This window comes from Tympanuchus pallidicinctus, unplaced genomic scaffold (genome assembly GCF_026119805.1).
Source record: "Tympanuchus pallidicinctus isolate F22 unplaced genomic scaffold, pur_lepc_1.0 scaffold2, whole genome shotgun sequence".
Classification (NCBI taxonomy): Eukaryota; Metazoa; Chordata; class Aves; order Galliformes; family Phasianidae; genus Tympanuchus; species Tympanuchus pallidicinctus.
In genome coordinates, this window is record NW_026294721.1 from 9,891,756 (window position 1) to 9,915,316 (window position 23,561).

General features: G+C 37.1%; 1 protein-coding gene across 9 annotated transcripts in view; it reads left to right on the forward strand.

Moving 5' to 3' along the window:
- Positions 1-23,561, forward strand: part of ABLIM2 (actin binding LIM protein family member 2) — a 139,076-nt gene that overhangs the window by 73,971 nt on the left and 41,544 nt on the right. For 8 of the 9 annotated variants that reach the window (XM_052682734.1, XM_052682735.1, XM_052682736.1 and 5 more), the window contains exons 7-10: positions 7,084-7,171; positions 10,512-10,570; positions 14,824-14,901; positions 18,756-18,902. In XM_052682734.1, coding sequence (XP_052538694.1) covers positions 7,084-7,171; positions 10,512-10,570; positions 14,824-14,901; positions 18,756-18,902 — 372 coding nt within the window. The remainder of the gene's footprint in view (positions 1-7,083; positions 7,172-10,511; positions 10,571-14,823; positions 14,902-18,755; positions 18,903-23,561) is intronic. The other variant, XM_052682737.1, reaches the window with a different exon arrangement.

Sequence of the window (23,561 nt, forward strand, 5' to 3'; positions counted from 1 at the left end):
AGCATCAGATACAAACAGCAGACAGTATGCCACTTATAGTGCCCTACTGAGCACTGTGTTGCTGTGGTGATGCATTATTATCTTGCAATCTTTGCCAACATTTTTGAATATTTTGACAATGGGAAGCATTGCATTTTGAATGTCTTCAGTTTCTCATCCTTCACATGATTTCTCTCTTTGTGTTCCTTCTGATTCATGGCTTAGGTGTGCTGCTTCTCTTCAGTGCCCTGTAGTACAGCCATGATGCAACTAGCATCACACCAGCATCCCTCCAGCTCTCTCTTGTCATTGTGACAGCAGTGTAGCAATAAGTGCACTTAGTGACAAGTGCCTTTGCTTATAAAGCATCTTGAGTATGCTTTGGCCCATCTGATAATGCAGGAAACCAGCCTATACAGCTCGTTTCTTGTATTTCGAAGGGATTTTTTTTTTCTCCCAACTTTCAGGATTTCTGTATTCAGGAATGTACTGATGAATATGAAAGCAGTACTTTCCTGTTCTCAGGAAGTACTATGACTGTCCATTCTGCACATAACAGTAGCATTTTTGGTCCCAGTGAAATCTGAAGATCCAAAATGTCAGCCCTAGCTCAGGCACACATTGAAAGACAGCTTCTGCCCTCAGGTGTCTGCAACCCAGACCACCACACCCCGCATGAGAAGATCTGCGCTGCCTTCATTTGATACATCATCCTTCCTCACCAGGGCTGTTCACTGCTGGTTCTAGATTCATTCTTCCTGTCTGAAATGGGTGGGCTAAATCCACAGCTGCAAGCTTGAAAAGGAAGAGGACTATGTCTGCAAGTCATCTTTCTCCTTTCTTTCTCTCTCTCCCCTGTCGAGGGATGGTAGAAGTGAGAGCCAACTGCAGATTTCTTGGGCCACAAGTGAGTTCAAAGGAGTGGGTGAGGGAAGTTGAAAAGAAATGAAGGAGGTAATCGAGCAAATGGAAAACAGAAGCCTTTTCCAGTCTCAGTGGGTGGCAAGGCAAAGCTGCAAAGCTGAGCAGAAAAAGACAAAAGGGGCAGATCAGTCATTGCATAACAAAAGCAACTGAGTGCAAAATTAGTCATTGTAGGCATGTTCAACCTTTTTGATTTACAAGATAGTATAAAAAGTTCTGTAGAAAAATTGCTCTGTTGAACTTTTCCAGCTTTTGCCTGACTGTGGCAATGCTGACATTGCTCCTTAGTAAAAACTTGTTTGCAGATGTCACAGAATGAGATTGCTGTTATAATAGTGCTGAGCCTTTTCTATTCTTGCTTTTTCTTAATTATTCCCTTTAAAACTTTTATTCATTCTTTATTTCTCCCTAAAGCATTGGAAACTTATTGTTTTGAGTGTCCAGTACGTATAATAAGTTACTCTGATTCTGAGGTAAATGTCCCTCTTGGTACATTTGATTCTGCACTTTATACCTAGAAGGATAAAACGTGTGTGGGAAGGAGTAAAAATGACTCAGATGTGGGTGGGAAGTCTCAAGGCTCTGCGAAGTACAGAGGGATGAGCCAGCACCAAGACACAACGTGAAACGACCGTACTTGTGAGACATACGAAGCTGTAAGTAATGCAGTAGGTGCATAGGTTGAACAATTCAAATGACTGTTTCTTGGCATTGGATGGGTTCAGAAATTAATCCAATAGGAAGATGAGGAGAAGGATTGATTCAAAACATTACACAACATTTACACTGGTGTAAACCCCATTTAAGACAGTTCTCTTGCCTTGGCACACTGCTGCAGTGACTCAGTGGTGAGTCAGGTCCACCGTGACTAAGAGAATTAGTAACAGTTTTTCTCCACATAATTTTCCTTTTGTCTTGTGACTCTCACACTTTTCTCGGTGTTGTTGTATAACATGAACAATAGGTATTTTGCTAAATATCTCTCTGCCTGGTTAATGTTGCCTGTCCCTTCGTTATGTGTAGATGACATGGCAGCTTACTAAGTTAATCATTATTGTATACAACTACTACTGAGCAGTTCTTCAAGTTCTTCTGTAGCATAAGCAAAAATCTGGCTTTGCTATAAATATGAACAGATATTTTATATGACAACTGAGCACAGTCATCTACTTTTAGCAGCAATTTTTATCTAGTTTCTGAATATCATCACACCTATTTGAAAATAGCAAATGGATTCCAGTTTATGGAAACAGTATGGTTCACATACTGTGCCACTTCATGCATGCAATGGCAGAATTGTTAGTGAGTGGCTGATGAACAGCACATCTCTTTGTGACTTTAAACTGAATGGTGTTGCTACTACTAGCTGAATTATTAAGTGCACTTGCAGAAATCTCAATGACTTTTAATGTAATCCATGTTATTGGAAATTAAGGAAATTGTAGACAAAGTATAGAAAAGAGAACAATTTATAGTCTAATCGAAGTTTTAAACTTCTGTCCATCACTATTACATAACTGTTTTCCTCTCTTCTCTCTAACAGATAGTAACTCCCACTTAAACAGGGGGCAGGTGTTGAGTTGTGTGTTTAATAAAATCTTTGGTTCTTTTCAGTGTGAGAAGCTGCCTGATGCAAAGGTACAGACTGTTGGATGTTTTGTGCTTCATTCTGTTTTCCTCTGCTTGAACAGGTGGCTTTTTAGTGATGACCTAACTCTCCAGTGGATTTGTTCTATGTGAAAAGATTCTAACTAAGAATCCTTGACACAAGTCTTCTATTGAATTTGTTTCTGGGTCCTGCAGTTTGCTCCATGCCTTCACATAACCTTGGAGGTTGACCTGCATTATCTTTGTTCGAAGTAGTCTGCAGTTAGAACTTCATTTAGAGATTTTAGAATATGAGGATGATAGGATTTAGACATCTCAGCAAATTAGACTTAATTAATAATGAAGTATTACAGCAATCTACATTGTGCCTCCTTAACATAGAAAATGAGTTTCAGTATGATGGTTTCATCACACCAGTCTAACGTCTTTTTCCACTTAAACAAGTTTTTGATTCCCTGTGTTTAAAGACATCAGTTACTACCATGCATTTTGATAATGAGACAGATTTCCTTTCACTGTCAGGACAGCAATCAAGTAGTTACAAGTTTAATTATTTAACACATTAAATGTTTTTGTCTACTTGCTATCTTCTCTTTACATATAACTTTACTAAGTCAGCAACACAGTGAGAAATGGTGTACTTATGCTTCACTCATGGGAGAGTCATTAGAAATCTTGAGTCTACTTCCTAGGTCTTAGTTTACAATTTGAGCTCTGGGCCACATTGGTTCCAATCCTTCAATCCCTCAAGTGTCAATCCTTAAGCAGTTACTGCTCATCACCTGCAGTAAAAAACTACATCTATTACACTTCCAACAATGGCAAGAGACACCAGAATAGCGGTGTTATTATGATAGAGTTTAAATTGCAATATATACATTCTTTTATATGTTTTATGGCTTCATCAGTTATCACAGCCAGTGCTAGAGAATGAGCAGAGGTTTTCACTGAGCTGTCTACAACAATGTAATATCTTTTCCCTGAGTGATGACAGCTAATTTGGAACCCAACTTTTAGTGGTTATTCTTTCTGGTAAAAATTATGCTGCATGTTTTTCAGGCATGATGTTCTTACTGCTCTCAGTTCCCTACAGACTCTAGGACTACTCCCCTAATTGTCTGGAAATTGTGCTTTAAATTCTGTGATTCACTCTTATCACATCAGGTTCTTTTTTTTTTTTTCTTTCTCCCTTTTGTGTATTCAAGCCTTAAAGTATGTTTAATGAGAAAACATGGTTGTAAATACATTTCTGCAAAGACTTGTCCTGCTTTCAGTGAAGCTTGGGTTTGCTTGTTGATGTGCTGTGGGACAGTCAGTAACACTGTGGTGGCCCTCGTGCTTTCAGTGAGGAGTGTGGGGAGTTGTCAGTCATCTATGAATATGTATATATCTATCTATGTGATAGAATATCTATGAATATGCTTCTCATGTTGACTGTCCAAAAAAACTCCACTAACTGCGCAGAAGAGAACTGCCATAGGAAGTGGTCCCTCTTACTCAGGAAGAATGAAGTGATTCATAATGCTTTTTTCTGAGTTTTAGGACTGCTGTGAGCCCATCTTTAAATTAAACACTAAGACTTTGGCTCAGTGCTTATGGAAAACTGGTTGGATAATGCTCTTAGATATACAGCTTGATTTTTGGGTGGTCCTGTGTGGAGCCAGGAGTTGTACTCAATGGTCCTTGTGGGTCCCTTCCTACTCAGTATATTCTGTCATTCTATGATAATCTACTGCATGAACAATAAGAGATCTCTCAGAGATTAATGTTGCCTCTCAGTGTGTTGATATTTTATTAAACAAGCAACACTGAGACAACAGTCTGTCAAACTAAGCTTTCAAACTGTGCAAAGTACACATACGGTTAGGAATTTGTTTTTTGCATTAAAATCCCTTACATCAGTATAACCAAGAAAAAAATAACTAGCCCATCATTTCAACTAAACTGAAAACATGGAACAGTTGCTGCATATAACATCTCTGGATTCTGATGGAATCAATTGCTCAGCTATGAGATGAACTCTGTGAGATACTCTGAGGGAGGGACTCCAGCAAAAGCCCCTTTGGCATGGAGACAAATGAGATTAAGTTTTGTTTTAGACCTGATACACCCAGTTCCCAGTGTCTCATTATCATTCACAGTATCTAATCAGGCGAAGAATATAAACCTTAGAGAATACTGTGAGTTAATTCCTGCATCAAGTCTGAAATCTCAGATTTAGCTAGCATCTATCATTTACAAAGATGTAATGTTTTAAATACTGACAAAAAGTCTGGCATTGTATACATATATGTATATATGTGTCTTGTATTCTGTGCTTTGGTTACAAGAGAAGTGTAACAAAAGTTTGCATCTCACAGTACAGGTTATAAGAGAATGTATTCTGACAGTTTATTTTGGCATAGGAGTAAATGAACTCCCTTAGATATTGTTTACCTGGGAACTTTATCTGCTGCATTATTGAATTAATGCAATTCAACTATGAATTGCACTAGGAATGTTTGTGAAATATGAATCTTCCAAGAAAAATAATACTTCTTTTCAACATATTATGAAATTATATGGTAATAGTTCAATAATCTTCTGTCCTTAAACACCTGTATTCAGGGAAACAATTTAAAACCTGTGAGGTTTAAACCCTTTACAGATACTTAATGGTATGATAATTTAAGGTGTTACATTGACATAGTAAGTAGCAATCATCTTCCAGTTTTAAAGCTGCAGAAAACACTCAGCAGTGTGCACAAACATTACTATAAAAAGAAAAGTAAAAAGAAGCAGTTTTGGTGTGTTGTTTTCTTTTTTTTAAGTAGTAATTTTGATGTGATAGGTTTCACCTTAAGAATGTGTCCCTGCTTGTGCCAGCAGGTCTGGAACTGGGTGGTCTTTCCTTCCAACTCACACCATGCTGTGAAGTAGTAAACAGATGTTCTTTAACCTAAATTTATTGTGCTTCTATATTTGACATTGTGAATGGCAGAATAGCCTCCAGAGTCAGAATATGTTCTTCAATATAAATACCATTCAATATAAATACCAATATAAGTATCATAAATACTTCATTCACTCAATGAAAAGCACTGAGAAGTCATTCTTGCATTAATAGTGTTAAATTTCTATTCAGAAGAAATAGAAGTTTAATGGAGGGTGCAATGGTTGCCAAAGATAGTGGGACAATAATTGAGAGTAACTTGTTGAAGGTACACAAAGTTCTAATGGGTATTTCAACCTTCTCCAGATTAACAGTTTATGAAACATTCAACATAAGAACATTTTGCCCTATTGTTAACTCAATTTCTTATTCAAACTTCAATTTAGAGTAACTTGGTCTCTTGGTTTTTGTTCTTAATAGAAGTGGCGTTGACCATGAGCCTAAAATTGCGGGCCATTCTGTTTAGCACTGCAGAATGTGGGGTCAAGGAGAACATAGAGGAGTTGCCACAGTCTGGCTTGTGGTTCCATAGGTGTTTCTGAAGAGTAAGGATTACTAGGAGCCTATCCACGACCTGTTTCGGGGCTCTTGAACCTAACAAATATCTGTTCTATATAGAGACCACACGAGTTGTACGTTGGAACTCTGGATAAAGGGATGTGTATCTGAAAGAAGAGCGGAGTGAGGATGAAACCAAGCTCTTTTTAGTGGAGTCTGGTGCCAGGACAAGAGGCAGTAGGCACAAACTGAAGCATAGGAAGTTGTCTGAACATCAGAAAATGCTTTTTTACTGGGTGGGTGGCTGAGCAGTGGAAGAGGTTGCCCAGAGAGGTTGCAGAGTCTCCTTCTTGGAGATCCCTTGCTCTTTTATACCAGGTAGTCTTCTCCTCTTGAAAAACAGTCTGAAGTGAGAGGTGAAAAAGTTGAAATTAATGGGGTTATGTAATGTAATTGGAAATTGATGACTTACTAACCTTTTCCAAACACATTCTCATTCCAATTGAACACAATGGTACTGTTACAGAGATTACTGTCTTCTGGTTTATCTGTGTGAGGAATTTAGGGTACAGAACATGAAAGTGTAAGTTCTGAACTAACAGAGCTATTACCCAGCTGCATGTCTCTCATGGATGCACTTCTGTATCCATTATCTGCAAGACACTTTGCTTTCGAAGCAAATACAAACATTCCTTGCACAAGATATTTCTTGATGTGCTTTAAGAATGTATGTATAGTGGTGTTGTGAGGAGTATCAGTGAGTATAAAATCTGTGCTCAAGGATATGGCCTCCCACCTGCCTTGTATAGGTAATTCCTAAGCTTCCTTGCACTTGTTGCACAGTATGATTGTTTACATGGAAAATGTGTTCATTTTGTAAGAATGTTTTCTGTTTCATAAATTCACAAGCTTAACTATTGCGTGATAATTTTCTTAGAGTAGAGAAGGCCACAGTTTGATTTTATAAAGTTAAATGTGTATAATCATAAGTAGGTATTGTTGATGTATAGGAGATTGTTGAACTAATTGAAATTAACTGACTTACTCTAATCACATTCTAGTTCATGGAAAGAGTCCTTCTCATAATGAAGTCTCACAATTCACTAGAATGCTTATTCTACTTTTTTTCTTTTCCTGAACAGGCAGGAGAAAAACATTATCATCCTACTTGTGCACGATGTGTCAGGTGCAGTCAGATGTTTGCAGAAGGAGAAGAAATGTATCTTCAAGGTAAAACAAACAAACAAAGCAGTCATCGTGGCATCATGGCCCTCTTGCCCATACCTGCTTTCATGGCTGAGTTGTATTATGTGTATTCTCACTTTGTAACTACCAAAAGAAGTGAAGATCGATACATACAGGTTAGGTAAAAGCAAAACCAAAGCAAAAACAGATCCGTTCCTTCCCCTCCCCTCCCATTGCTTCTTATTCACTATTACTTCTCTCCTAATTTAAATCAATAGCAAGTATTAATCATTGAAAGAAGTAGTAGTAGTTATTTCCAGTAGGTGAAACTACTTGGCAGTGAAGTTTATAAAATTTTCCTTTTACTAGAAAATGTGGTTTTTCAGCAGTTACAAGTGGTCTAGATTAAAGTTAATACACACACAGTACAGTAGGTTCCCTAAAGCTGCCACTGCAAATCTTCAAACAGTTCTTTGCCCATTACCTGTTCGCATGCAAGGAGAAAATCTCTTGATCCTTACTTAAATTTCTTTCAGTCGGACCTAAATACCCCTGGAAAGTGGAGATGAGGATGCCATGGATCTGAAGACCTTACCAGACAATAGATTAATACCAGAGGCAACCATAAGCTTGGACAGGAGAAATTCACTTTTCCTTGTCAGAAAATTTTACTGGCAATAGTAAGAATAGCTCTGTAATAATAGAAGAATAGCTCTGTAACCTCTGTAACTTAATTCATTAAAAATAATAATATTTTTTTTAAAAATAACATAGATACAAACTAAATCTGCATTTCAGATGTAGTAAAATTTAACTGTACCAAAGAAAATTTAACTGTATCAAAGAAAAAAAGGTATGCATAGTTAAATATAGGGTCAATCTCGAGGGGAAGTGAAGGCTTTTGCCTACGTCTTTAAATGGCCTTATGTACTGAAAACAAGATAGAAAAGAGAAACTCAGTAAGATGTGGGAACTGCAAAGTCATATGTTATGTCAAAATTACATGCTTGCCCAGATCTGTATTACAACTTATGCAGTTGCCCACAGTTTTCTTGAAGTGTTTCTTTGAAGTCATTCTTTAAGCTGGAGAAGTTAGACCTTAAAACACAACAGTAAGATCTGATTATAATTTAGTAGGTTATTCAAAATGGCAATTATATTGTTGCTTTGGTTTACTACAAAAACTAGCTCATTAAAGGACATAATGATCCTTGTCTATGCTCATGTGTTCTTTCTCAAGAGCCAGAGAATGCTGTGGTTCTTCCAATTGCAAAGTAGCTTAGCAGTACTGAAATCCCCTGGGAAATCAATGCTTTAAAAAAAAGATATCAAACTACGGATTTGTTTCTAGATTTCAAACCCTCAGAAACCTGACTATAATTAAACTTTTAAGTTCAGTTTATTTTGAGGATGGCTGTTAGTTTTTGTGCTAATTTTGAGTTCAAATCATTACAAACTGTGCTCAAGTCCTGTTAATTAGAAACTGTCTTAATCACTTTATTTTCTGGTGCGTGAAACATTCCTACCAACTTTTTTTAATACACTTTTTGTCTTCGGATGAAGAACAGCTTCCATTAGAAACTGGTGTTAATTCTGTGAAAGATCTATGATTAGATATTTGGGCTGCCTGACCAGATGTCCTGACTGTGTTAGCTAAAACACAGGGTTTTATGAAAACATTCTTCGCTCCTTTACTAAACTAATCTGAAGTTACTTAAGGTGTTGCAGACCTTTAAGTCTCCAGTAGTCAGCCAGCAGATGATTTTGGGTGAAATGACCCAGGCAGTTTTGTGTGACTACAGATGGGAGTAAATCATTCAAAAAAGTTATCTAATTTCTATTTAAAACCACTGGGAAAATTGTGCTTATGTGACTTCTGGGACAAGATCCTTCAGTGGGCAACATTCATAACTGGAGCATAAGCTAGCATGAATTTGAAGGTGCTATTAAGCCGTTTTTTGGTAGTTACATCCTCAGAAAACTTCAAAAACTTAGTAAACTCATTGTATTCAGTTTGAATTTACAGTCTTGTACCTCTTTAGTCTGAGTTCATCTGGATTATTTTTCTGAAACAAATTCTGGTGCTCTCCACCTGCGTTCTGGGAAATAGACATTCTATCTTCTTTCCAAAATCCACTGGTGAAGAAAACTATCAAGCTGCTCTGAAAACAAAACATTTCCTATTGGTGTTCTCCACCCAGTAAAAATGTTTATGACACAGAAGTTCTCAACTTCATATTAACTTCAAAAGAACTTACTTCGTACTGATGTTATTTAAATGTGTGGAGAAATGCTTTATTTTGTGTCATGTCCTATATATCAGACCAGCATAAACATAGAAGTTATTTTTTACTATTAAAATGTACAGATAAATCCTTATTTTATATAGGAACGCACGTTGCACTTCCACTGAACACAATGAGTATCATAGGATCATAATCATAGAATAGCCTGGGTTGAAAAGGACCACAATGTTTCAGTCCCCCTGCTATGTGCAGGGTCACCAACCACCAGACCAGGCTGCCCAGAGCCACATCCAGCCTGGCCTTGAATGCCTGCAGGGATGGGGCATCCACAACCTCCTTGGGCAACCTGTTCCAACACGTTTTAGTGTTGAACGTATTGAATAGTTCAGCTGTTGACTTTTTTTTTACTTCTTTCTGACAGATTCAAAACTCCTAAGTTACTCAGTTTCTTTTTCACACTTATGTAGACAGATATCTCTGGAGTTCATACCCTTCTCATCAATAGATACACGAAGTATAGAATTGGTTCATGTATTTTCTTTGTTGTCTAGGATGGGTATTCCCATGAATTAAGCAGTTCTTTAGTATTTAATTTATGTGACACAAGCATTTATTGCATGTCAGTACAATGCGGAATTTTGAAAAAAAGGACTGAATTTTCAGCTATTTAAATAGCCACAGTGCTATTCCTGGGTGTGAATATTCATAACAAGAGAACTGGAAGTTTCAACTTCATATAAGGAAATATAAAATTACCATGAAAGGTGGAACTGTTTGCACAAAAGTGCTGTGGGTCTCCATCCTTGGAGGTACTCAGAACCCAACTTAGCACAGCTCTAAGCTGCAGCTGGAATGTGGCCCTCTGCAAGCAGCAGATTGGGCCAGAAGAGCTACAGTTGTCCCATATAATGATTCTTAGGCTTTGATTTTTATTTTGCATACTGAAAAACATGTATCTTTCTGAAGCACATCTAGTTTTTAAAATTTTTATGTCCAGGCTTACCAGCATGGAGAAGTTGTCAGTTTTAACTTTGGAAGTATGCACAGAATTGTGACTGGAGTGGAATCAGCATGTTGTATCCTATAAAAAACACTTATTAGGGAACCAAATTAAGCACAACTTTAAACTTACTCTCCAGGTACATCCATCTGGCATCCAGCTTGTAGACAGGCTGCCAAGACTGAAGAAAAAAACAAGGTAAGTTACCTTATTTTTTTACTCGGTACTACTTTGTTGTCATATTAGTTTCAATCTCTTCTTTTTTAACTTTTTTCAGCAGGAGCAAAGGAAGGGTTTCAAACTTTTACAATACTGGAATTTAAAACTTTAATGACAAAAATGTAGCAGATTAGAGAAGCACTTTATATTCTGGTTTTACTTATGATTAAAGCTACAGCTTAAGGAGAGCCATGAGCTAAGAGTAGTACATATAAGGTGAACAAGGAAAAATGTGGAAATATGAATAAAGAAAAAAAAAAATTAATTTCTGATTATGGCATGATCAGTGCATGACCTTTTTTTTATGTGGCTCTGCACTTAAAAGATCAGAGGACTTTCACTTCATTTGTTTTTACAAGAAAAAAAAAAAAGATGAATGCCAAAAACAAAAATAAAAAACCCACCCTCTCTTTGGAATTTCATTTTTATTATTTGCATGTAAAAAATTGGCAAGCCAGCCCCAACTTAATTTAATCTCTGGCTTTGGATACCTCCTTAAGTTGGATGATTTGTGCATCTGTCTTTATTCAGGGGGAAAGGGGGAGTGTTCTGGCAACTTTAACGTTAATTACAGGGCTAGCAGATGAATAAGCTGCCTGTAGGAAATGAAGAATTAATCTGTAGCTGGGGAAATGATCTCTCTGAAGTGGTGGCACTGAGATGCAGCTATCTCATTTAATGCAGGGGCCAACTACGGGGCTTTCCAGCTCTGCTTTTCTCTGATGCTCCAAGTGGTATCCTTGGTATCCTGCTCAAAAAAGCTTTGCTTTGATTCCAGTCTTAACACAAGTCACATGGGACAAGTCAGAGCAGCAGGCAGCAGCTATAAAAAGAGGGTTTACAAATCTAGTGTGTTAGCAAGTGGCACTTGCTCTAAATTACAATTTTGAAAAAATATTGTTTTGGGCTTTACCCTGAAAGATCATGGCTGTAGTTTTTGTAGCCATGTGCTGGGAAGTGATTGCTTGGGTATTCCTTGGCAATCTTTGAATATCAAATAAGTGGCATTTCAGAATAATAAAAAAAAACTTTATTGTAAAAGGACTTCATTGTAATAAGTACTGCTGATTTAGTCTAATATTACTATGCAGTATTTCAGGCTGCCTGAGGATTTTATTCTGGCTGAGTACCTGAAATTGCAGGACTAAAACCCCATGTACTTTATGGGAAATGTAGTAGGGTTTTTTTTCCTCCTTTAATGATAGACAGTGGACTCTGTTGTCCTGAGTTCTCATGTGTAACACATCTTTGCTGAGCACTGGGAGTATGCCCTTTCCTCAGCAGGGGAAGTTGTCTGTACCTGAAAGTCAGAGGGACTTTAGCCTGAGTACAAAAAAAAAAAAAAAAAACTCAAAGAATTTTCTGAACATGATTTTTTCCCTTTTTTTCCTTTACTTTGGTGTTTCCTTCTCTTATTTCTTTTTCTGATACTTAGACTCATTAATGAAACAGTCAAAAAAACCCCAAAACTAACAAAAATCAAGAAAGGATGCTGTTTCAAAGAGGGTAGTGATAGAATTTCCAGCATACTTAAGTGGTGAAGTTGGGAATAGGATACACCAGTTGATCGGTTTTCTGGTCAATCTTTGCAGAGTGTTGTTTTTAAAAGTATTCTCTGTATACAGACATAGACATTCACACAGCATGCAACTGAAATAGGTGACAAAGAGAGAAGGAGTAAGTGGCATCACACCCCTAAACTTTGGAGATGGAGTGGAAGGAGAGAAGGAAGTTGTGAAAGAGAGTGACAGTGAGAAGAAAAACATTAGGGGAATGAGATTGCAAGCAGAAGAGACAAAGCTGGAAACAACAGAAGAAATCAGAGTAGAAAGAGAAGAAATAAGTAGTATGGAGAAAAGAAGTGAGCAGAAGCAAAAGAGTCCAGTGAGATGCAAGTTTTTGTGGCAAAAGATGGAAGGTTATGTGCAGTGGGTATGGATTAATGGTGGTAAAAGGGGTAATGGATCATGAAGAGAATACAGAATGTGTGAGATGTAGAATGAGCAGGTTTAAATCACCAGGAATAAAAATGGGACACTTTATGGGAGTAGCTGAATAGAATAAGAATACCTCTCAAAGATGAGACTCTGCACTTTGATTGCAAAAGTAGAAGCTATAATGAATTATAGTTTTTCTTGAAAAGAAAATGGCACCTCTAAGATGAGGAAAGCCTGAAATTGCTCTGGGAGTTTATTATGCATTATTCAGTATATTCAGACATGTATGCTGTCACTTTTACCTAACTATTGTTACCTGCTACATATTAAAACACATTCTGGTGATATGCATGACAGAAGGAAGCCCTGAGGCTTTGTCAAGGAAGGCCTGAGTTTAAACAAAAACTGTTATTTGTCCTTAATGGGCTTTAAAACTGTGGAATGGTATTTTGCAATAGGAATTTTCTTCAGCTTTTTTCTCTATAGCATTGGACCTCCTGTAATGATATCATGAAAAAGAATTATAGGTTGCATGTGACATCAGTGCATTTACATGGGAACTGCTGAATCACGGCCTGAACCTCTGATCACCTGGGGCAAGCAATGAGTCAGCCCTGGGAGCACAGGTAAAGGCAATTCACCTGAGGTGCCGTAAGGGATGGAGCCTGGCTCTACCTCTCCCAGACCCATTTAAGAGTTGACTATCAGCAGGGAAGGATCTCTTTTGGAGATCCACTCTGCTGGAGTTTCGTAAGTGAGCCCAGGATACAGATAAGCATCCTATCTTCTGCTTTAGTGTAATAACTATATAGCTATATTGTACTGATATCTATGCCTGATTCTGGCTCCTGGAATTCCTGACCTTGTCCAGAACCTTCTGAAAATAAGAGGAAGAAAATGCCAAAATCCCAGTCACACATTTCAATAATATAGAAATATTTTTAATATGGCTGAGTATCTCCACACATATAGTCTCAGACTAATTTATGCTAAAGATCTGTGGAAGTTATGATTGCTGAGTTTGTTCATTCTGCTAATACAGTACACTGAAGCAATGAAAATTACTTCTTTTGTATGATTCATGAATTTTTTTTTCTTTTAGTCATTCTTTCTTGCTGTATCATACTTAAAAATTCATGTTTCCTGTGAAAACATTTAGCAATTGCAATTAAACAATTTTAACTTTACAATGAACAGTTCACCTTTCTCTGTAGCTATGATTGTATGAAGCAGCCATTCACTCTCTGCTTGGTAAGGAGTTCTAGTACTAGATACTTGTTTTAAAGTTCTATGTCATCAAACTTCATAATGTATCCTGTGTTAATGCCTGTCATACGCTTCTGAGATAAGACACCTTCACACGTCTTCTAAAAATTAGTGAATGTTCCAAGAGAGGGTGAAGTAGTAGGATGCTACCTTGACCTGGAAGCTTAATAATGCTAAATCCCTTTTAAGGGTTTGAGCAGTTATGACTTTCACGTAAGAAGCATTTGGTGGAGCACTAAATAAAAACTATTGTGAGCAAATGGCAAAATGCATACTTTTTGCAATCAGGAATAGGTTTCTTCAGAGGTGAGAAGAAGTATTTTATGATGAATGAGCATCTACAGATAAAACGAGGGTGTGAAAACATGGTCTTCTTACTAAGATTTGTTTGAACGTCAGTTATGAGCATCAAGTCTATTGAGTCATTGTTGATACCGATGTGCCTCAAAGCTCTTTTTTTTATTTACAAGTAATTATATTTTTCATCACAAAAGAATCAACTAAAAGCAATATTTGCTGTCACTGGATGCTGTAATGATTGAAAACAGAGCAAAACTACCTGCTTTAAAATTAATCTCTTACTGTTAGGGGAAGGAAAGCAAAGCTATTGGGTGTCTGACTCAGTATGTTCTGCAGGATGTCAGACTGCTGTGGGTGATGCAGTACAGTGATGTGTTCCAGAAGCAGCTACATCAGTTTGAGGTTACAATGGTGGAGTGAAGATGTTACAAACAAATCATCTCATCTCAAAAAGCTGCTGCAACTTAAATTTTATCTCCAATAGCATCCTAAGGTCTCTGTGGAAGCCCAGCCCCTTCTGAAGGGTAGGGGGAGGAGCAAGTTGTGTATGAAATCATTTTGTGTTTTCAAACTGTCTGTAAGTAGAGATGTTTTTTCAAGTTTTGGACATACCTGTCCATTTTGAGCTCACTATAACTCACTATTTTGACTGGTGAAGGTTACACACAAAGAAATGGCTCCCTCTTTTCTCTCTTTTTCTTCTGTTTCATATCTCTTCTCCTGCCATAGGAAACAAGGACTTCCTCTGAGAGTATAATTTCTGTACCTGCTTCAAGTACATCGGGTTCCCCAAGCCGTGTGATCTATGTGAGTATTTTGTCTTTACAGCATTTACACTACCAGTAGAGTATGGTTCATACCACAGGAACTAAACTTACCACAGTACTTTCTAAAAATATATTCTGAGTAAATGCTACAGCCCACAGGTAGATTACAGGTTTAAATTGGAATACTACTTGCCCAAGTCAAGCCCCTGAGCCTGCATCTGATTGCGTGTGAGAACATGTGTGTGTGTGATTGCAGGACTCAGGCCTCAATAAATTCCATTTCTTAAACTGAGAGGATCTTTGGTGTGTATAAACACCAAATGGTCTAATAAATACCAACTCTGGAAAGTTCAGAGGGGGTTTAAAAACTGAACAAATACAGTAAAAGCTTATGCTGAATGTATCCCAGTTGTAGTAATTGCTACAGTAGATTACATGCGTGACCACTTCGGTTTGATAACTAGTATATAGAAACATGTAGCATTCCCAGGACTATTCTTTGTCCCAGTTTCCCTGGGGAAGGTAGGTCATTCTCACTGAATGGTACCTAAGGGAATTGCTGGAGATGTGATTGGCTTTATTATAAAAAGATTAAGAGTTTGTATTTATTACACTGAGGTGAGCAAAACTTGGCCTTGGAGCCAAGCTTGTCCTCATTCTTTCAATAGATATTATTTTGAATAAAATAACCCTTTATATAAGTGAGACTTTGCTGGAAGTGTAGGAATTGCACCTTATCTAAATGGCCATCAGTACTTCTAACTTTTCCTTCCAGTTGAGCTCTGTGTAGATGCATGCTGGGGATTATTCCCAGTTTAAAAAAAAAAAAAGTCATTGCCACAACTTCTGTGAAAGCAGTTCATTGTGCTGGGGCCTAGTGTTATGTGAATGTTTTCTCTTAGCATTTTCTTCTGGTCTCTCTCTCCGGACATGTGCCACATCACTGTTTTTAGAAGCAATAGCATTCTTCTAAGGTTTATGTACTTTTAGTAATAGGTGGTAGTGTTTGTCATAGTGTTTGTGATTACAGCTTTAAATATACTTGTATACAGTTGCTTTGAGCACTTTCATGATTGCTTTAACCAAATATGAATTTATGCTGCCACTGAAAGAAATGCCCCTCTCACACTTGGTCATGCCCCTCTCCAGCCACGTTTTTCTTTCTCCTCTTTGGTGCTAATGGGTACACAGGTATATGTTCAGTAGATTTGAGACTATCTTCAGATAGAAAATAATCTATAAAATGTTTTTTTGTTTTAATTGTTAGAGAATAACTCAGGAAAAAGACTTAACTGTCTAAAGTTTCTATTGCTAACAAAGATCAAAGCAGGCAGAGCAGGTTGGAAAGCACACACAAGACAGTAACTTTCATACATGGATTTCTGTCGTGACAGCAAATGGCAGCTGTACCTCAACAGCTGGTGAGCTCTTAGAAATATCATGTTCAATAAAAGAGCATTTAAAGAGAATGATTAAAGCTCAGTTAAACCATGAATCTGTGGTACGATTCTTTCAAAGGCATCAAGTGTGATGGTTCTAAGTGCAGCATTTTGTGGGTGACATGTTTTTGGGTCATGGCATACTGTCCTGCTATGCAATGATTTAGAAAGTAGGTTTTGTTTTAACCTGAGTATGGCTCATGCAGGCCATCTACTAAAGCTGTGTATCTTTTTTTTTTTCTTCCTGTTGATACCAGTCTGTGTTGGCTTTTTGTTCTGAGAGGGCATTGGCTAATGCCCTATGAAGTTAATGGGAATCTTTTAATTAGCCATAGTGATGGCTAGATTATATCCAGACTGAAATTTCCTCTACTGCAGACATTCCCTGATTCACTGCATACCACTTAATTTTTTTTTTCCAGTTAATGTCTAGCTTGAGTCATTAAATAGGGCCTAAATAAAAGCCCTTATTTATACTCATCTAAATTCTAAGGAAAATTAGGAAGTTCCTTAAGTGATGTACCTAACTGGAAGATTTAGTTTAGGTTACAAAGCTGTGCTGTACGTGCTTTTATTAGGCACAGAAATTGTTACATTTTTATACACAATCATATTTGCTATTATAAGATTGTAAAAGTAAATATTCCAAATGAAAAAGATACTCTAAATTTAGAGCATGGTTTTAACAGAATCCGGAATATCAGATTATTAAAGCCCCTTAGCTGTAATTTGAGTCTTCTCTAGAGTATTTAAATTCCGCCCAAGATTTTGAAAGTAGGTAAAACAGGTAAAATAAAAAATGCACACTGGAGTGTTCAGAAAGCAACTATCTCTAAGGCGTTTTTTCATTTAGATTTGGCTATATTAGGATGTTTAAAGGGGAAGAAATTTTACAAGTAGGTTTTATTCCTGATAATTCTAAGCCTTATGGCAGGATCTCACATTGCACTTTGCTACATGGAGAGGCGGGATAAAGTATCGTAATTCACGTTTCCAATTCTGAACTTCTCTGAATTCATTGGAATAATCTCCACAACCTCAGATACCTTTTAAAAATAAACTTATACAGCCTCCTTGGTTTTCTTTATAGGCTACAACACTTCCCAAACTTTTCCTGGGACAGACCAGACAAACACACTCCTGGTCTTTGAATGACATGTCCCTGCAAAAAAGGTTTCCACTGGCTTATTTTCATTAAGGAGCTGCTTTGTTGCTCTTTAGTGACTGAAGTAGCTGGAAGAAAAATGAGATCACTGTGTCATCTTCAAGATATTTGATTAAAACAAATTTTGTCACTAGTTTTAAAAATATATGGTGGTTATAGTGGCTTCCTTAGTTAAGAAGAATCTTCCTCCTTTCTGTGGTCCTTGTGTTTCCACAATTCATGCACTCTTTCAGGAAAAGAGAGAAATGAAAGTTGACATGCTACTTTTCTTCTGCATGATTAACCTAATGGAAAACTTCCCTAGACAATCTATTCAAATTCTTATCTCATACAAAAAAAATATATACTCCACACCAATCCTTGACACTTTCATATTTTTTGCACTTGGAAAGCGTGATTACAGTTTGACAGCTGATCATACTGAGATGCTCAGAGAACTGTGACATTCAGTCATCATTGTAATGCTAAAAAAAACAAAGAATTGATCATTTGCAAAGCCTGAGGTAGGAACTAGAGAATTACACTCCCATTTTTCCCCTCCACGTGGCTGATTTGTTGTTCTACCTACAAATTGAGTGCATGCTGGATACAGCTTTGATGCAAGTAACTGTTATCCTAGAGATAATCTGTGAAAATATGGCATTTGATAATCTTACTTTTGGAATAATGATACTACAAAGAGAATGGGGAGCAAAATGTCTGGAAGAGAGCCCTCTGCTGGCTTTTGGCCCATAATTGAGGACTGCTTAGAAATAGTCAGGAAAGGAGGTGAAGTTGGGGGATGTAACTGACTGGAAAGAAATTAAAGATGTGACTGATGTTTGTCAGCATCTGGAGAGTATATGTTGGAAATACACGTTTGATTATTCACTTCTGCTTATGATAGGGGAGCCCTGCACACCAAAACATCTTTAAAATGAAGGTGGTTTTGCCTGTGGAAATCTGCAGTGTCTTGCAGAATGTTTTCTCCAATGACTTGTAGAAAGCCTACATGTCTCTTTGTGCAGCTAACAATCAGAATATAACCAAGGGAACTGAGACCATGCCATGCTCCTCCTAATAGTAGTATTATTGTAAGTGACAAATAAAAACAAAAAGCACTGATATATTAAGAAGAAAGCAACAGTAAAAGTTAGCATTGTGTACTAAATATACCTAAATTTGTCCAAGTAGGAAAGTAGTTTATTACTATGATGACAACTCTTCTACCTACTTATATCTGTCCTTTTCTGATTGCCTCCTGATCATATTCATTCTTATTCTTACTGCTTTCTTTCCTCCTTTTCATAGGCAAAGCTTGGAGATGAAATTCTTGACTACAGGGATTTGGCTGCTCTTCCTAAAAATAAAGCCATCTATAACATTGACCGCCCAGATATGATCTCCTATTCTCCATATATCAGTTACTCTTCAGATGACAGGCATAGTTACGGGGAGGTACTGAAACATGGGTATTTTTTTAATATGAATTTGAGATTTAATGTGCACCATTAAACATTGTTGAACACTAAAATGTGCAGAATTAAAAATGTTTTATGGTTTTAATTAATTGACTCATGTCATCCATTCATTTAAAAGGATTTTAGCCTTCCAGAAAATTTTCATCTCACTTTTTAGTTCATGGAAATTAAAGAATTACATTCTGTGATCATTTTTTAAACAGATGATGTGTAATTAAAATATGCTTTTCTTTGAAGGGAGTAGTTCTGCATCACATGGTAGGAAACAAGATCCATTGCTAATCAAAGTGCAGGAATCAGCAGCAAAGCCAAACAACTCTCATGATTTTTTTTTTTTTTTTTAAAGTGTACTGTTGCTGTTTTGGTAACAAAACAATGTTCAACTCACATGTCCTCATGTCATGCATGTATTTGGATCTATTCATATGCAGAGCTAATGTTAAGCAATTTGTGTTAATGAAATCTAATTTACGGTAATCTTATTAATCCTAATTCTGGTTGGGTTTGTGTGTGTGTGTGTGTGAAACATTCGTATATAACTCCTGTCATACAAGTTAGCCTTTCTTCTCTCATTATATTTACTTTTTTTAAAAAAATTTCTAATTTCTTCTATAATTTGAGATACTCTTCTACAAATTTGACCTTTCAGAAACACTGCATATATTTGTAGGATATATACTATCTAGTATGGAAGCTTTTTTCTGTGTATGTAAATTGATTTCTAGAAATGAATACTAGAAATAATAGCCATGCTACATATTTGTAGTTGCTCCAGTCTTGCTATCACCAATGCCTCTTATGTTTACCGCTGAAGTCTCCCACACTATTCTCAGGTAAAGTGCAGCATGTCAGATCTTGCAGACTTGCTTCCAAATCTTCCTTGTACAGTGCTGAACCACAATAGCTCCAATATAATGAGTATGAAAAGAATTAAGGCTATATCTAGTAATAGATTTAAATACTATTAAATGGTTACTGAGTTCAGTAAAGTGAAAGCTGTTGTCTCTCTCTGACTCTGTGTAATGTAAACACTTCCTTTCTATGTCTGCATCTGACCTTGGCGGAGTTGCATCTAGACTTGACAGAGGTGCTTGTGCACAGCAACCTTCTGCCCAGCTCCTCTCAAAGCTCAGTCATTATACATGCTGTAAGGCAATTGTTATAAAACCATCTCACCCACCAAAAATCTGTGCTCCTGCTGGAGAGAGTTTCCCCCGTCTGCCTCCAGCATCTCCTTGGCCTCTTGCTACCATTCCTCTCCTTTTCCAGAATAAGTGCCCATGTGGCTGAGTTGGGGCTGAGGTTTAGTCTGGAGCCCTGGTGTGATCTGACCCCATGCCATCAATTAGAGCCTCTTCTTGGAATCCTGTGGCTAGGAAGCTTGGGAACCTCAGCATCACAATTTTAGGAGTGAGATAGAAGGTAGTTTCAGCTACAGTTCTTAAAAAAACAACCAATATTTCTTAAAAAAATAAAAAATGCAGAAAGAGAGCATTGCTGATGTTGCCTGCTTATAGTGTTAGTAATTAGCCTGCTACACAAAGAGTTCATTGGGACAGTTGAGCTCATTGCCCTCTTCAGAATATGAATTTCTTAACAGGCTATAAAATTGTTTTTTTTCTCTCAGGACAGGAGAGAAATAGCTTGGTTCAGTTGGGAATGATCACCCACAAAAGACTGCCCACAAATCATCTGCTTGCTGCCACCCTGAGACCCAAATGAGGCTTAGGACTGGATGTTCTCTTCAGCACTGGTTGCTGGCATATAGATAGACTCATACCTTGCTTTAAGTTCACTTATTATTTACCAGTTATGATTAGGATACGAGACTTAACCTGAACTAACTATTCATGATCAAAGTATGGACATGATTTAAAGCATAAACTGTATTTCATGACGTATTTGCTCTTCCCTCAGTGTTTGCAGCACTGGGACAAAGTGTGCTTATGTATATTTGTCTGATGGAGGTATTTATGTCATGAAGACCTCAGATATCTTAAAAAAAAAAAAAAAAAAAAAAAAGTGGCCTCCTTTTAAATGCATCATCTAGTAAAGGATGTTTGGGGCTGCCCTGCTTTGCATCTAACGCCAGTGTGCACACTTTCCTGATGCTCCAAATATTTTACATCCTTGATATTAGCATGGTAAAAAATACATGTATCTACTGTTTTTCAACTTTCATTATCCTGGCTATACCTGCAGCTATGGTAGTTTTGGAGATTTATGCTCAAGTAATCAAGCTTAGTGTTTAATTTTGAAAGGAAAATTATCAAATTGCAAGATGTTTAATTGTAAATGAAATATACAGGTATTTTTGTTTCCCTTGAAACCATTAGCTCTGAGCAACAACATACTAATCCAGATTTTGGAGGTGCTTCAGAGTAGATTTAAGTAGGGCTTGTGCCTTATTTAAATGTGAGATTTTTACCATCAGCACTCAGTGGTACAGGTACAGGCCACAGGATTTTGTAGTAATGATGAAAAGAATTTATGTATTGTTCTTTCTTACCTTGTTTAAAAGGAAAGAAAATTACCCTAACTTATTTGACAGGTGTTTTTTCCTATCTGTATCATGTGTTATACATGGATATTGATATTTCAGGAGTAGTTCTTCTCACAAGTAACATCATGCATGAATTTGTATCACTAATTTGTTGTGTTGCTGTTTGCAGTCACCTCAGTTGCTCTCTCCAACACCTACTGAGGTAATCCCCAATGCGTTTCTTCGCCTGTTCTGACCCATTTTGTGATGCATAAACCTGGTCACACTGATAACCAGCAGCGTCTGAAATGTGTGTCATCTGCAGTGCATGGGATTTTAGAATTTGTTTTTGCCAGTGTTACTTGTGTTGAATATGTTCTCTGCTTCTGCATTGTCATCTGTATGCATCTATCTCCACTGTCACCCCCTGTTTCATCTTTCCAAAATAAAGGTTGTGTTTTGGTCACTTCTTCAAGCTCTACTGAATAAATTACATTAAGAAACATGATTTATTTTTACATTTAAAGCTGCCAGCATGAGTTGACTTGAATTAATGCTTGGTATGCTTACTCTTCCTTTTTTATTATTTTTTGTTACTATTCCACAACTAGTTAAAGTATTTATGCTATTTGTACGCAGATACCTGAACTTAGAGGAATATTTTGGTGTATGTTAATGATGAATGCCAGTAATTGTTTCAGGAAGTATCACCTTTTCAGAAGCTGTGAAAGCATTTCATGTAACTCACTGTGTGTCAGGTCAATTAAACGTCACAGGACTGGTGCATATCTCCATAACTCCAATTTTATTTATTGCAAAATTTTGGTGGTAGTGAAGAGTTCCTATTGAAGATTATAAATCACAAGCTGTCTCTATGAACACTGGTTAAAAGGAGAATTTAACTAGTCAAATGTAGTTTATTTGAAAATTTGCAAATAAATACATGCTTTATTTAATATTGGATTTCATGAGCTTGACTGAGTATTCTTTACAGAGACCAAAAGTACATAAAAGGTAAGGTCTGAAATAATGTGAAATCTTTGTGTTTAGCAAGATTACAATAATTTGTTTAAATTAGCTATCAGTTAGCTCACTATAAGGCATTTAGATTCCAGAACTGGCACTGGTATGGAGACTGGTGCTGCTATTATTCATGTCATATTGACCATCCCATGTTATCCAGCTTTGCCATGTTTTCTGTCTTCTCTGAACATTCTTGAAAGGGTCCCCAGGCATCATCATCTACAAACTTGTCACTAGTTTGTTGAAGGGGTTTATTGGCAAAAATTCACTATATCATTCAAATGAGCACTTCATAGGCCATTACATAACACTCATGGTATTTATATGTAATTCCAAGACTTTAAGAGAGTGTGCTGCCAGTTCTTTTTTGAGAGATTAGAATGGATATTAAATGAAGTTGCTTTATATAGAGAGGAACATCTTAAACTCAGCATGGAGGAGTTGGTGTCACAATGCCTATAGAATTCTGCATGCTTGGGAATGCACCACTTGCTCTCCTTTTGTTTTGTTTTTTTTTTTCATTTGTTTTCTGGTATGGATATTTAACCAGTAATGCTATTTACCAGTATGCAAAACTGATTTTCCATTTTTGAAAATGCAGTCAGTGAGTGCAGTGGAGTGATGTGGAAGGGAAAAAGTGCACTTCAGCTAGAGCAGAAAATGTGATGAGTGAGATGGGGGAACGTTATACATCTCTGGAGTCAAAGATAATCCCAAAGCAGTCAAATTGGAAGCTACAGGCAGGAAGAATCTAACGATGAATGGATAGATATAATTAATTTGCCCTGATAGGAATCTGGGAGATAATGATGGGGCGAGCTAGGACCTCCTGTGTGTTTAGATGATGAATGATCCAGTGCGAGTTAAAGATGCCTGAGGATTTCCCAAGCCACCTGCTATGGGATAGCATGTTCTTCGCTTACTCCTACTGGAACAGGAGGGGGTAGTATTTTTCAGAACAAGACTTTCCATAAGGGAGCATCTGTATGTTACATTGATTTCACTTCACTCCAGCCATTTCTTGCCTGTAATTGGAAAGAAAATGGAATTTGCTTTTGTAGCTAGTTTGCAGAAAATTATTTCCTTATCTAATTTATTCAGTAATGTTTTTACTGTTAAGACGACACTATG